Genomic DNA, 13376 nt, shown 5'->3' with positions numbered 1-13376 from the left:
TCCTGCTGTTGAAGCTAGGCGTTACCAGCAATGGTTAGCTGTTAATTTACACAGTTAAAATAAAGGATATTTTTGATAGGAGGTGTGATTAGAAAGAAGAAACAGAGTTTAGTAAGTGTTTATGTAGGTGATAAACCCAAGACGTTCGAGTCAAAATGGTATCAGAATTGTGTGACAGGAAGATAACTATGTTGTGAAGATGTGTTGTGTATATATGTTGTGAGAGTGATGAAGACTTATTAGTAAGACCTTATAGAAACAAGGGAGATGTGTATTGAAAAAATTATTGATAAGGCAGGTGTAGATCATGTTATATTTCAGGAGATTGGAAAGAAATGCATTTTACATGGAAGGTTAAAAGGTAAATATTAGTTTGCTTACTCATCTGTTATTTGGCTGGTTTTGTTTTACTGAGGGTTGACTTGCAGAAATTTACAGAGCTCTGTCTTTTTTTTCACCAGAATCTCATACTTGCTTATATGAAATACTCTTCTGTTGCAGGTTCTGTGAGTTTTTTAGAAAAAGAGACTCGAAAATGTTGTCCAGGCTCTTTCGAATGCATGGCCTTTTTGTAGCCTCTCACCCGTGGGAAGTCATTGTGGGGACAGTGACTCTCACCATCTGTATGATGTCCATGAAGATGTTCACTGGGAACGATAAGATCTGTGGCTGGAATTACGAGTGCCCCAAACTTGAAGAAGTAAGGATTTAAATTTATGTTACAGTACTTACAGTTAATGAGGAGATCCAGGGTTTTCTGTATAATGAGATCAGGTTGTGATGTATTAGGATGACAGTAGCTGTGGAGAAACTTCTTCACTGCCTTTATTTCCCATGTGGATACTAAAGCTGTGGGCAAGCAGTGATGCACTACAGAAGGTATCTAGTGGGCAAGGATTTTATGTTAATATTATTTGCAGTATTTTAGTTTTATAAACTGGAGTAGCTGTGATACTTATTTTATTCTGAAACTTCAATTTTAGTGCAGCTTTAGAATGGATTTTTTTTATTACTGACACTTAAGTTACTGCATAATGTAAAAGCTAACTCACTCACTTTATATCTCATACAGGATGTTCTGAGCAGTGACATCATCATCCTGACAATCACACGCTGTATAGCAATCCTTTATATATATTTCCAATTTCAGAACCTAAGGCAGCTTGGATCAAAGTACATTTTAGGTACTGGTGCTGATTTTTTTATTTGCTGTATGTTTAATTGTTTTTTCTAAGTATAAGTTGGTAATCATTATTTAAATTTTACTACAGAACAGGGTTGTTTTAATTATTTGCTATGTAGCAGAATAAATGTTCTGCCTAAATCAAAGCGCAATTTTTTTAAGAGAGATTAGGTAGGATAATATATAAACTGGAAATGTAGTTCTTGAAATAATGTTTTATTGTATAAAGGTGTAGAGCTGTTTAAACTAGTTTTCATTTTTGCTGATAAGGAGAAGATAGGTGGCTTTTATTTCTTATAGGCTTTCTTCAAATGCAGTACAAATTTTGGTTTTAAATATCTGTATTAAAAATAACATCTACTTCAGTTGATATCTGAACTGCTGTTAGTAATCTCTGGGAGATGAGAATTGTTATTTTTTTCTTCAGGTTTTATCTAAAGGTATAGTTTTTATTTTTAACTCCCAATATACATAAACCAAAAATTTCCAATTCTCAATTCTTTTAAAGGTATTGCTGGCCTCTTCACAATCTTCTCAAGTTTTGTTTTTAGTACAGTGGTAATTCACTTCTTGGATAAAGAACTAACGGGTTTAAAGTAAGTAATGAGTTGTTGCTCTGGGTTTCTTGCTCAAATTTTTTTTTCTAGTATGCTAAACCTTGAATTCTGATATGCCGCTTTCTTTTTTTTCAGTGAAGCTTTACCGTTCTTCCTGCTTCTGATTGATCTGTCAAGAGCAAGTGCACTAGCCAAATTTGCACTCAGTTCCAACTCACAGGTCAGAGGGTTTGGAGTTTTTGTTTTTGTTTTTGGTTTTTTTTGTAATGGAGCTTTTGAATTTAATGTTCAAAGATGAACATTATCCCATGTGCAGGGGGTCAAACCAGATGAACTTTAAGGTCCCCTCTGAACCAGACCATTCTGTGATTCTGTCAATATTATAAGTGGAGAGATGTATAGTTGAATACCATATTGGTAATATAGAAAAAGGGTAAGATTTTATCCATACTCTGTGTTCTTTTGTTTTCAATCCAGATGAGTGTTCAATTAAATAATAACACTGTAAAATGCACAGTCAGGTGAGCTAAGTTAATTTATGTATGAGTGTTTTATACGTTCAGAACTTTAAACCAGCAATACTTAAAGCTCTACTAAGGAGACCATAGTTTCTAGACCAAAGGCTTCCGCAGAACAGTTATTCATAGGGAAGAAGTTCATTTCCAGGGATGAGGAACAGTATGTAAAGAGACAGCTAACGTTAGAATGCTGACACTGGAAAGAGCATACTTCAGGCAGAACCTTAGCAGAGGAAACAGAGCATACGTGCAGATAGAAGCACTCATGCTCTGCCATAATTTACACAGCACAGCAAGAAGGACTGACAGGACATCTTGCTTGTCATACATTTTGATGTTTCTTTCCTCATAGTTTAACTTCTGAAATAAAAGTATATTTAACAAAATTAATTTATATCTGCAAAATACTGTGCATAGTAGTTGAGCATGCTCATTGTGTCAAAAGTATTGTATATTGTTTAATACTATATATTTGAGTATAATGTGCGTTCTCTATACATGCACCCATATTACTCTGTATTCTATATTATTCTATAATAATTGTAAATACAGGATATTCATTCATTATCAAGCTTGTATTTCACAAACAGGTTTTCCCTATGGCTTCTATCCCCCTCTCTTCAAAACCACCACCACCGAAAAAAAGGGCAGCAGACCCTCTAGACGTTGCCATGCCTGGCTTCTGCAGGAAATCCCTTTTCCCCCTCAGGGAAAGTTTTTCTGTCTTTTATGCCTTCTTTTCTGTCAGCTGAGGCTAGCGAGTTAAGTAATAAAATAGTAAAAGTTAGCATACAGATGTGTGGTTGTGAGAACTTTTCAAATGTCATGACATTTGCTGTCTTCGAAGTGTAGAAATTCTGTTCTTCTGAACGTACTGTAATTCAGATCTTTGTCCATTAGTGTTGTAGGAGCTTACAATACTGATGAGCCAAAGGAAGAGAAATTAATTAAAATTCAGTAATTTTGTGTAAATAAAGACTGTCAAAGTGTAACAACCTGAGGGATATAAAGCAATTAAAGAAAGTCTCTCATAATAGCTCATTTTCAATATATGTTTTGTAAGGACTTATCAATAATACTACTCAATTTACTGATCACATAGATTTACATCGTGTGTACTGCCTTAGTTTGATTTTTGTCTTTATGTTAACGTGCAGAATTTTTTCTTACTAGGATGAAGTAAGGGAAAATATTTCACGTGGAATGGCAATTTTGGGCCCTACGTTTACACTGGATGCTCTTGTGGAGTGTCTTGTGATTGGTGTTGGTACTATGTCAGGTGAGCTATAAGGTCTAAATGTCTAAATCTTTCCAATTAAAAAAGACAGCTTGAAAGACGTTGGGATATTGAGAATCAAATAGTTGCTGTTACCCCTGAGAGTGGAGTGACTTAATCTGTTTCTTTACCTTCCTAATGAGCCTATATTACTAGTTTCCTGCAGATAAGAATACATACATCTTGAAAAGAAGTTTAAAATACAAATGACAGCTTTCCTTGAGCATTGTGCAGTAGGAATGGACTTCGGCGTAGCTGCTTTTATAAAATTAAAACAATAGGATCATAAATCTTCACAGTGTGAAGATTTAAAGTCTTGGTGAACTTATTATTTATTTAGAATTCTAATTCAAAGCTTTTCTGTAAATACCACACCACACATACACGTTGTGCTTAGAACCAGCCAATACACAATGGCTAGGGCTTAATGTGCTTATTCTTCATTTATCTAGACAGTTCCTTCTATAATCTTCAGTGTTAGTTTAATGGTTTCTTTGTTACTTTTGCAATGCTTCTTCAAGTATATAGAAAGCCCATTGCATATTCAACTGTAAAAAATTTCTTCTCTTTTTATGCAGGTGTACGACAACTTGAAATTATGTGCTGCTTTGGCTGTATGTCTGTTCTTGCCAACTACTTCGTCTTCATGACCTTCTTTCCAGCTTGTGTGTCATTGGTATTAGAGGTAAGACCAACTTCCAGACAACATAAACCTAGTATGCAGACCCTGGGTTTCTCACAGGCTGTACATTTCTTCATGGAGTTACATGGCAGCATGTTTGTCTTCTTTTCAGAGTGAACAGAGGGAATGCACAAAAAGAGCTGCAGTGGCTCTGCTGATAACTTGTTAATGCCACTGTAAATAACTCACACTCAGTAGTGTGAGTTCTGATCTAAAGCAGAGTACACAAATTATATTGTAAATTGTTGGCCGTCCAGTTTTTTTCATGATTTGAATTCCAACATAAGCTAGACAATAGATTAGATGCTAACTCTTTTGTTGGTAATTTCTTGGTGAACTAACAAAAATGCAATGCTGAAGCTCACTTGTTCATTCTTCTAATATGTACTGAATAGGACCTATTTTTAAATTTTGTTTCTGCAGCTTTCTCGAGAGAGCCGTGAAGGGCGCCCGATCTGGCAGCTTAGCCATTTCGCTCGTGTTCTGGAAGAAGAAGAAAATAAACCAAATCCTGTAACACAGAGGGTCAAAATGATTATGGTTTGTGGCTCTTTTTCACCTGTGGTTATGCCATCAGTAAGGTGTCCTGGTGCAATGAGTTTTGTTTTCTATAGACTTGTGTTCTGCATCCCATTAGTCTAGTTTACCAGGGTGATTTTTAATAACATCGCCTGTGCCTACACCTGAAGTCTTCCTGTGTATGTCATTTCTGTGCCAAACACTCTGGGCTTTTTCATGTGTACTGATTCCCTCCCTTTTATCCCTGAGGTATGCTCAGCTTCCTTTGCTTATCACTTGAGCAAGAGGAAGGATGTGGTGGGACAGGCCAGAAGGGATGTTCATCGGGGGTGGGAAACCAGCCCTTAGCTTTAGACTTCTGAGACATGGGCAAATAAAAACGAAACCATGAAATCCAAACAAGCAAACAGATTACGTTTAATATTCATAGGGTTGATACTTATTTGCAGTTGAAAACGGATGTTTTGTTGTTTTGTGTTCTTTGTGCAGTCGCTGGGCCTGGTTCTTGTTCACGCCCACAGCCGCTGGATAGCGGAACCAGCGGCTCAGAACAGCACCGTGGAGAGCTCGGTGGGACTGGATGAGAACGCGCCCAAGAGGATTGAGCCCAACGTGTCCCTGTGGCAGTTCTACCTCTCTCGGTGGGCAGCCTCGCTGGGGGGAGCGTGTGTCCCTCATTGGGGGCTTCTCAGTGCGGCCAGGCTGTGCTCCCAGGTCAGACAGCTCTGACCAGTGCAGGGCTTTCTGGAACCAGAGATGACATTTCATACGAAATTTCAGAGCGTGCTGGAAAAAGTAATTTTTTCACTGGAGCAATTGTTCGGGCAGAGTTTTTGGCGTTCGCACACGAGAGCAAAAAGTGCAAAAACCACGTCACTATCATTTATCCTTCAGCTCAGCTGAAATTGGTGGCACCCATGGTTCTGTATTACATCTGGAAACTCAGAACTCTCAGTTTCAATTTTTTTTTTTCCTCTTCCTCTTTGCAGTTTTGCAACATAGTAGTCATTATTGGTAAAGGATGGTAGCAGAGACTTTCTACTTTATCATTGGGAGACAGGAGTTAAAGTAATGTGATGAAGCTGTTACTGACTATTTTACAGCCCTTTCTTTTACTAGGACTGCTTTTTAGCTAAGACTTGGCAACTATTTAATGACATCTGAAAACTGTTAATATTATAAATAATAATGTAGAATATTACTATGGTTAATAATGTAAAGAATTATTTCTCTACCCTAACCTAGCATACTTGAATGTCCTGATAGAAAATGTCTATTGACTGGAGTTTCTGTAACTCTATAAATCATGATGAATCTATTACACTTTCTAAAGCAAACAAATGTCAAAAAAACTATTATAAACAATAAATTGTATATACCATGTATTTACTTTTTGGTTTGTCTCTTGTAGAATGGCCAGCATGGACATTGAACAAGTAATCACTCTTGGATTAGCCCTTCTCCTTGCTGTCAAATACATTTTCTTTGAGCAAGCAGAGACTGAATCCACGCTTTCACTGAAGAACCCCATAACATCTCCAGTGATGGTCCAGAAAAAGGTCCCTGAGAATTGTTGCAGGAAGCAATCTGGACTTCAGAAAAACAGTCAGAAATCTAATGCAGCAGAAGAACCTTTAGTTCCCAAAGATGGAAATGGTAATTTTTAGCATTTTAAAGTCTGAACCTGTTTCTGAATATTTGGAACAAATAGTGAAATCTGTGTTAGCATGTTGTATTTGGAATCAAAGCTTCTGGATTTTGTAAAGCCAAGTTCATTTTAATTCCCTTTATGCAGATGAAATCATAAAGCCTGTATTACCAGAGTCGTCAACCAAGGCTACATTTGTAGTTGGCAGCTGCAGCCCTGTGGAAACTTCTTCATTTCCTAGTGGGAAAGAGGAAGAAATTGAGTTGCCTAAAGAACCACGTTCTATTGAGGAATGTGTTCGTATACTTGGAAATGCAGAGGTATGGAAAAAAACCTTTTTCTTCTTTTTAACCTCTACTGGAACACCTGATTTAAGAATACTTACAGTTCACTTTCCAGCTTTTAAATGATCCTGTTGATGGTAACTGACATTCTTCAGAAAACTGTATGGCTTTAATAGGTTGGGGGGGGGATCAGGACTAAAACAAAACCATCTAATGCATCACTTCTCCTCCAGTCAGTCAGGGTTTGGGGGAGCAGGAAGCAGCTTCATCATTCATGAGGTACCAGGTCACTGAAGCTTCATCATAAGTACATGGTTAAGTTGGGTATCTTGAGTAAAAACTTTCTGATCATACCCATTACTACTATAAAACCTGGCACTGGCATTTGGTTCCTTTACATGTACTCTGATAATGTCAAAGTAAAGTGGTTGCCCTTTTTCATTTGGAAGTGTTGAAAAGTACTTTCGCCAAGAGACTCTATACCTTATCTCCCGATCCTTTACATTTCCAGAAAGGAGCAAAATTCCTTACTGATGCTGAGGTTATCAGCCTAGTTAATGCTAAGCATATTCCTGCGTACAAACTGGAGACCCTCATGGAGACCCAGGAGCGAGGTGTGTCCATTCGCCGGCAGATGTTATCCAAGAAACTCCCCGAACCGTCGTCTTTGCAATATCTTCCTTACAGGAATTATAACTACTCTTTGGTAAGTAAATGCAGACAAGCAAAACTCACTGTAAAACTATTTTCCAACTACATTAAGTACATAAATACATGATTGAAGTGATGTGTATGAGTTAACAGTGAGCTTGACCAAAACTGATGCAGAAGCTTTAAAAAAAAAACAAAGCAGGCAAACACATAGCACTCTGTTGTTCTTAAACTTGGGGAGGGGGGCAAATTTTGTAACTTACCCCAAAAACATTTCATAACAAAGCATGCAGCTGTCTTGTCTCACAAATGCAGAATTCTGCCAAGACTGAGCTTGGGTTCAGCTGAAGGATGGTATTGCCTTGAGCTCAAGTTCAAATGGAAATTTATTTAAAGTTCATTTAGCGATATTAGAGTGTTGTGTGTGTTTGTTTGTTTCTAAATAGAGCTTAAGACTTGAAATTCAATGCATCTGCCAAATTTTACATTTGAATAGTATTAGCTGATAGCTGTAGTTGTTAACTTTCTGAGGTGGGAACTGGTTGCGTTAGCAGTTGCTGTAACCAGTAGGGTTATGGGGTTTTTGCTGAAACGCGTTGTTGCAGTCACATAGTATGTAGGTGCATAGTGTGTGATGTGCTGTACCATACCACTGTAGTGTAACCTTAATGATGCCTTTTCTGTTATTTTTGTAAGGTTATGGGAGCTTGCTGTGAAAATGTGATTGGATATATGCCTATTCCTGTAGGCATAGCAGGACCACTGTTTTTGGATAACAAAGAGTTTCAGGTGCCAATGGCAACAACAGAGGGATGTCTTGTAGCAAGTACAAACAGAGGATGTAGAGCAATATGTGTAAGTGTTGTCTGACTAGCTTGAAGAACTTTATATTATAAAACATATGCGGGGTGATACCAGGCGTGGTTTTGACTTCCTAAAAGCTATACTTGGTTTCCCTTCTGCTTTGGTTTTTAGCTTGGTGGAGGAGCAAGCAGCCGCATTCTGGCGGATGGGATGACTCGGGGACCTGTAGTGAGGCTGCCCACTGCTTGCCAGGCTGCAGAAGTGAAAGTCTGGCTTGAAAGCCCTGAAGGCTTTAAAATAATGAAGGAAGCTTTTGACAGCACAAGCAGGTTAGTACGATGGCTGTTCCAGCCTTACTTCTTCACATAAGCTCCTAACTGGTGGTTTTGTTTGTGTACTACTGTAGAGGAAACGATGTACTCATTTTGACTACCCCATGTAGTGTGAGTCTAGGAGAGCAAACGTCATTCTGGCTGTGTACAGAGCCTGCTAAATAAACATTTTCCAATGATAGGTTGTAAGCAACTGTAACCTAGCAGCAAATGAATTTACATTGCATAATACTTAATGCATTATTTATTTCCTCTAAGCATTTAAAAATAAACATAAAAGCTTAGTTGGGTTTTTGGCAGTTCCTATGCAAAAAGTAATAGAAAGTTGGGAATCTAGTCTTTCAGATTATATTACGAGAATATAGGATAATGCTAGAACAGAAATGCTAAAAAAATGTAAACCAGCATTAAGAATAAGTCTTTGTAAAGTCCTAGAGCCTTTTTCTAGGACCTCTGATTACCTGCTTTCCTTAGGAAGACTCGGAGAGAGTTTTCCGTATGAGTTTTGTTTCTTACCAATCTTACAAGTGTCAGCCAAGGACATAAGTGTGTTTCAGCCAGAGTCGACTCCTGCCGCTGTCCAAAGGCCTCATTTTTTGTTTATGCCTGGTAGTCAGGTGCTTTCAGGAATACAAATTCATTCCATTTATGGTAGGACTTCAGGACGTGTTATTTCATTAAGTCCAGTAATAGAAAATGTAAAAAAGCAGTGAACACTTTTAGAGTGACCATTTCAGAAGTATTTACTTGGGAGAGCTGTGTGCGTGGTAGCCGCAGGGTGTTTCCTGTGCTGAGGGAGGAGGAACACAGTGTCGTTAACAGCACTGCAGTGATTTACTGCCATTTTGCCATTTGAAACTAATTTGATATGTTCCCTTGAGGATTGCAAGTAATAGTTAATGTTCTTGCAGGTTTGCCCGCCTACAAAAGCTTCTCATCAGTTTGGCTGGCCGTAACCTTTATATCCGTTTTCAGTCTGGAACAGGGGATGCAATGGGAATGAATATGATTTCAAAAGTAAGGACCAGTGTTTTTAAGCACTATTTAAAAACAATAGTCCCTTTAAGTCTTTTTAATAATCATAATTTTCTTTTAAAAATAAATGATAGCCTACCAATCTGTGACTACCTGGGATGTGAAGAGAGGAGTATTAGACATAGTGCTGTTTGCAGTGCTATAAAATAATAAAAGTGTTTAACTTTGTCAAGTGTAAACAAGAACAGATGTTTACTATTGATGGAACTTTGTATTTTAATTTTTTAAAATTATTATTTAATGTCAATGTTCTTGATAGCATGGAAATTAAGCTTGTTGCTTTGTTGCTTTGGGCCAAAGATTTTACCTAATAGTAATTAATCTCTTGCTGTGTTTGTCATTTCCTTGTAAATGAAGGATGAGGAACCTGGTGAACGGTAGCAGAGGGGGGTTCTCAAGTGTTATGGAAGAATGTGAGACGTGACTCATAGATTGTTGGGATGCCTTGTGCTGTTTGAGACTAATACCAGTGGCTTATTCTGGGTAAAATTTAAGTCTGTCAGAACCACTACGTAAATGGGCCTGTTCGTACACAGTTAATAAATAAAGCAGACCTTTCTTCAGATTTCCTAGTGTAGACAAGCTCGTTCTACTACATCCAAAATTCATTCATTTCATGCCAGTAGCATTTGACCTGATTCTTGTTGTCTCTTCAGGATGGTAACTGTATGCCCATCCTCCTAGAATAGATACAGTCTGTAGGTACTGGGGAGAACACATATAATATATGGATATTCCCCATATAATTCCCAAAGTGGTTAGAAAAAATACGGTGGTAGTTGTTTTTTGTTTTCTGACTCCTGTGTTATTTTCTTCAGCTGCAATGGCTGATCTCATCAGACCTAATCTTGCTGCTCCACTGTCCTTGAGTAGCTTGTTTTGCAACCATGATGATACACTAGCCTTTCTCCCCTTTCTCTTCTAACAGGGTACTGAAAAAGCACTGGCAAGGCTGAATGAAGAGTTTCCTTACCTCCAGGTTATAGCTATTAGTGGTAACTATTGTACAGACAAAAAACCTGCCGCTATAAACTGGATAGAAGGAAGAGGAAAGTCTGTTGTCTGTGAAGCAGTCATTCCAGCCAAGGTTGTTAGAGAAGTAAGTGTCTGCTTTCCTTAACTTCCTGATAAAAATGTGTATGTTTTGCAAAACTGATACCTGCCTTTCATCATAAATATTAACTGTTTTTTCCAGGTAACTAATTCCTACATGTATCTTCTGACATAATGTGCATATCTTTAATGATGTATATCTAGTTGAAGGCATCAGGATATTCAGTTTTTACCTTTGAAGAATTATGCCACAGTTTGACAGATTATAAAACATAGGGACTTGCCTGTCACTTTGATCATTTCACTGGTTGTCTCTTGCACAAGCCTGGCATTCTCTTCAAAGTTTTATGCTTTCCACTACCATGAGAGCAGATAGTCACAGAAATATAGGATGGGTTGATTTGGAAGGGACCTTAAAGATCATGTAGTTCCAAGTCCCTGCCACGAGCAGGGCCAGTTCCCACTAGACCAGGTTGCACAAAGCCCCATCCACCCTGACCTTGAACACATCCAGTGATGGAGCATCCACAGCTTTCCTGGGCAACTTGTGCCAGTGTCTCACCACCCTCATAGTGAAGAACTTCCTCAGATCTAAAACTACCGTCTTGCAGTTTGAAGCCATTACCCCCTGTCCTATCACTACAAGCCCTTGTAAAAATTCCTTACTTGGCTTTCTTGTAGAGTCTCTTCAGATACTGGAAGGCTGCAGTAAGGTCTCCTTAGAGCCTTCTCTTCTCTAGGTTGAACACACTCAGCCTTTCCTCATAGAAGAGGTGTTCCAGCCCTCTGATCATCTCTGTGGCCCTCCTATGGACCTGTTCCAAAAGGTCTATGTCCTTGTGTTGTGGGCTGCAGAGGTGGACACAGTACTCCAGGTGGGGTCTCACCAGAGCAGAATAGCAGGGCAGAATCACCTCCTTCGAGATGTTGGCCACACTTTTTTTGACGCAGCTCAGGATACAGCTGGCTTTCTGGGTGCAAAATGTTGGCTCGTGTTGGGCTTTTCATCAGCCAGCATGCTGAAGTCTTTCTCCTCACGACTGCTCTCAATCCATACTCTATCCAGCCTGTAGGTGTGCTAGGGATTGCCCCAGCCCAGGGGGTGGACCTTGCACTTGGCCTGGTTGAACTTTGTGACATTGGCATGGTCCCACCTCTGAAGCGTGTCAGGATCCCACTAGATGGTGTCTTTTCCCTCCAATGTGTCAACTGCAACACACACCTTGATGTCATCTGCAAACTTGCTGAGGATGCACTTGATCTCACTGTCTATGTCACTGACAAAGATGTCAAAAATAGAAGTAGGTATCTAGGGCAATGACTGAGTCAAATTCCCTATGGAAGGAAATAAGGGGCAAGGGTTTATTAACCATAAATAGGGTATTTCTACTCCTGCTAAGGCACGTTATAGTAAAAGCGTATCACTTTGTCTAGGTGTTGAAGACAACTACAGAAGATCTAGTTGAAGTGAACATAAACAAAAATTTGGTGGGTTCTGCGATGGCTGGTAGCATAGGTGGCTACAACGCACACGCAGCAAACATTGTGACAGCTATTTACATTGCCTGTGGTCAGGTAGGTGTGTTTCACACCCACCCCTTCAGCTCTTCCCCGTTCCAGGAATCCTTAACCGAGCGCGTAGCTGAGCGTTCTGATTGTGCTCTCTCTCTCCCCGGGGGCGCGCAGGACGCCGCGCAGAACGTGGGCAGCTCTAACTGCATCACCCTGATGGAGCGGACCGGTGCATCCAACGAAGACCTGTACATCAGCTGCACCATGCCCTCCATAGAAATAGGCACCGTCGGCGGAGGCACCAACTTGCTCCCGCAGCAGGCCTGTTTGCAGGTACAGACCGGAGAGCGTGGGGCAGCTCAGCTCCTGCAGGCCAAGCTCGCTCGCCCACCGTCTGTAGTGAGCCCAAAGAGTACTGTGGGAATGGGGCCTCCGGGGACGTGGTGGGTTTGACAAGAAAATTTTAGAGTTAGCTCATAAATTTTTCATGCATCCACTTTCTAAAGCTTAAGACCTTTAATATCAAAGCTAGTTCACTGGATGTAATTTGGAAAGACTTACTTTAATACTAAATTTAGCATAAATTTACGTGGGTTTCATAGCATAATATTGCATGTTTTGCTTTGCAGATGCTTGGGGTTCAAGGTGCAAGCCAAGATAACCCTGGTGAAAATGCCCGTCAGCTTGCTAAAATTGTTTGTGCGACAGTGATGGCAGGAGAACTGTCACTAATGGCAGCTCTTGCAGCTGGGCATCTAGTTAAAAGCCACATGATCCACAACAGGTAAGAAACAGAGAAATTATTTTTCTGCTGTTTTGCCATTCTTAAGTACACGATATACTGTAATAATTACATGAACAACTGCAACGTATATTGTATAATGTAGTTACTTTACGGTTGTTATTAGGTCAAAAATAAATCTACAAGATCTTCAAGGAACCTGCACTAAGAAGGCAGCTTGAATACTAAAACAGCTTTGAAATGAAGAAATATTCTAGCAACCAACCACGTGTACAGGGGAAAATACCAAAATCTGTGAAGTTTAGAATGAAAATCACCTTCAACTCAAATGCTATCTGTGTAAGATAAACAGAGATCAATGGACTTTTGTGAGACTACTTAGACCTTCAGTGGTTAGAGATGACTTCATGAAAGAAATCCAGTTGGATATCTTGAATGGGGCTTTGAAATTCTTACTCATACGAATCATTTTGTAAAGGGTCAGTCGTGTGTTTTTACAGGTTGAGATTATTTTGGCTGGTGAGCTTGTGGTAACTTCCAAGCTGAAAAGTGATGCAATGTGTTTGGCACAATTAAAGAA

At 39.3% G+C, this 13376-nt stretch overlaps 1 protein-coding gene across 2 annotated transcripts; it reads left to right on the top strand.

Annotated features, from left to right (window-relative positions):
* Window positions 1–520: 520 nt before the first annotated feature.
* HMGCR (3-hydroxy-3-methylglutaryl-CoA reductase) lies at window positions 521–13044 on the top strand. 2 transcript variants are annotated; one of them, XM_008944505.1, is made up of 19 exons: window positions 521–700; window positions 1073–1184; window positions 1692–1779; window positions 1876–1960; window positions 3432–3537; window positions 4113–4219; window positions 4640–4756; window positions 5225–5376; window positions 6147–6391; window positions 6531–6703; window positions 7179–7373; window positions 8015–8173; window positions 8294–8451; window positions 9366–9471; window positions 10418–10588; window positions 11977–12117; window positions 12229–12387; window positions 12684–12838; window positions 12963–13044. In XM_008944505.1, exons 1-19 carry the CDS (start codon window positions 536–538, stop codon window positions 13015–13017), a joined length of 2649 nt encoding a protein of 882 aa, XP_008942753.1. In that variant the 5' UTR covers window positions 521–535; the 3' UTR covers window positions 13018–13044. The 2 variants fall into 2 exon arrangements, with proteins under 2 accessions (XP_008942753.1, XP_008942754.1); XM_008944506.1 differs by lacking the exon at window positions 8015–8173.
* The last annotated feature ends 332 nt before the right edge of the window (window positions 13045–13376 follow it).

Source organism: Merops nubicus, unplaced genomic scaffold (genome assembly GCF_000691845.1).
Source record: "Merops nubicus isolate BGI_N331 unplaced genomic scaffold, ASM69184v1 scaffold32497, whole genome shotgun sequence".
Lineage (NCBI taxonomy): Eukaryota > Metazoa > Chordata > Aves > Coraciiformes > Meropidae > Merops > Merops nubicus.
The sequence above is the reverse complement of the archived record's forward strand: the minus strand, read 5'-3'. Positions and strand labels throughout refer to the sequence as shown.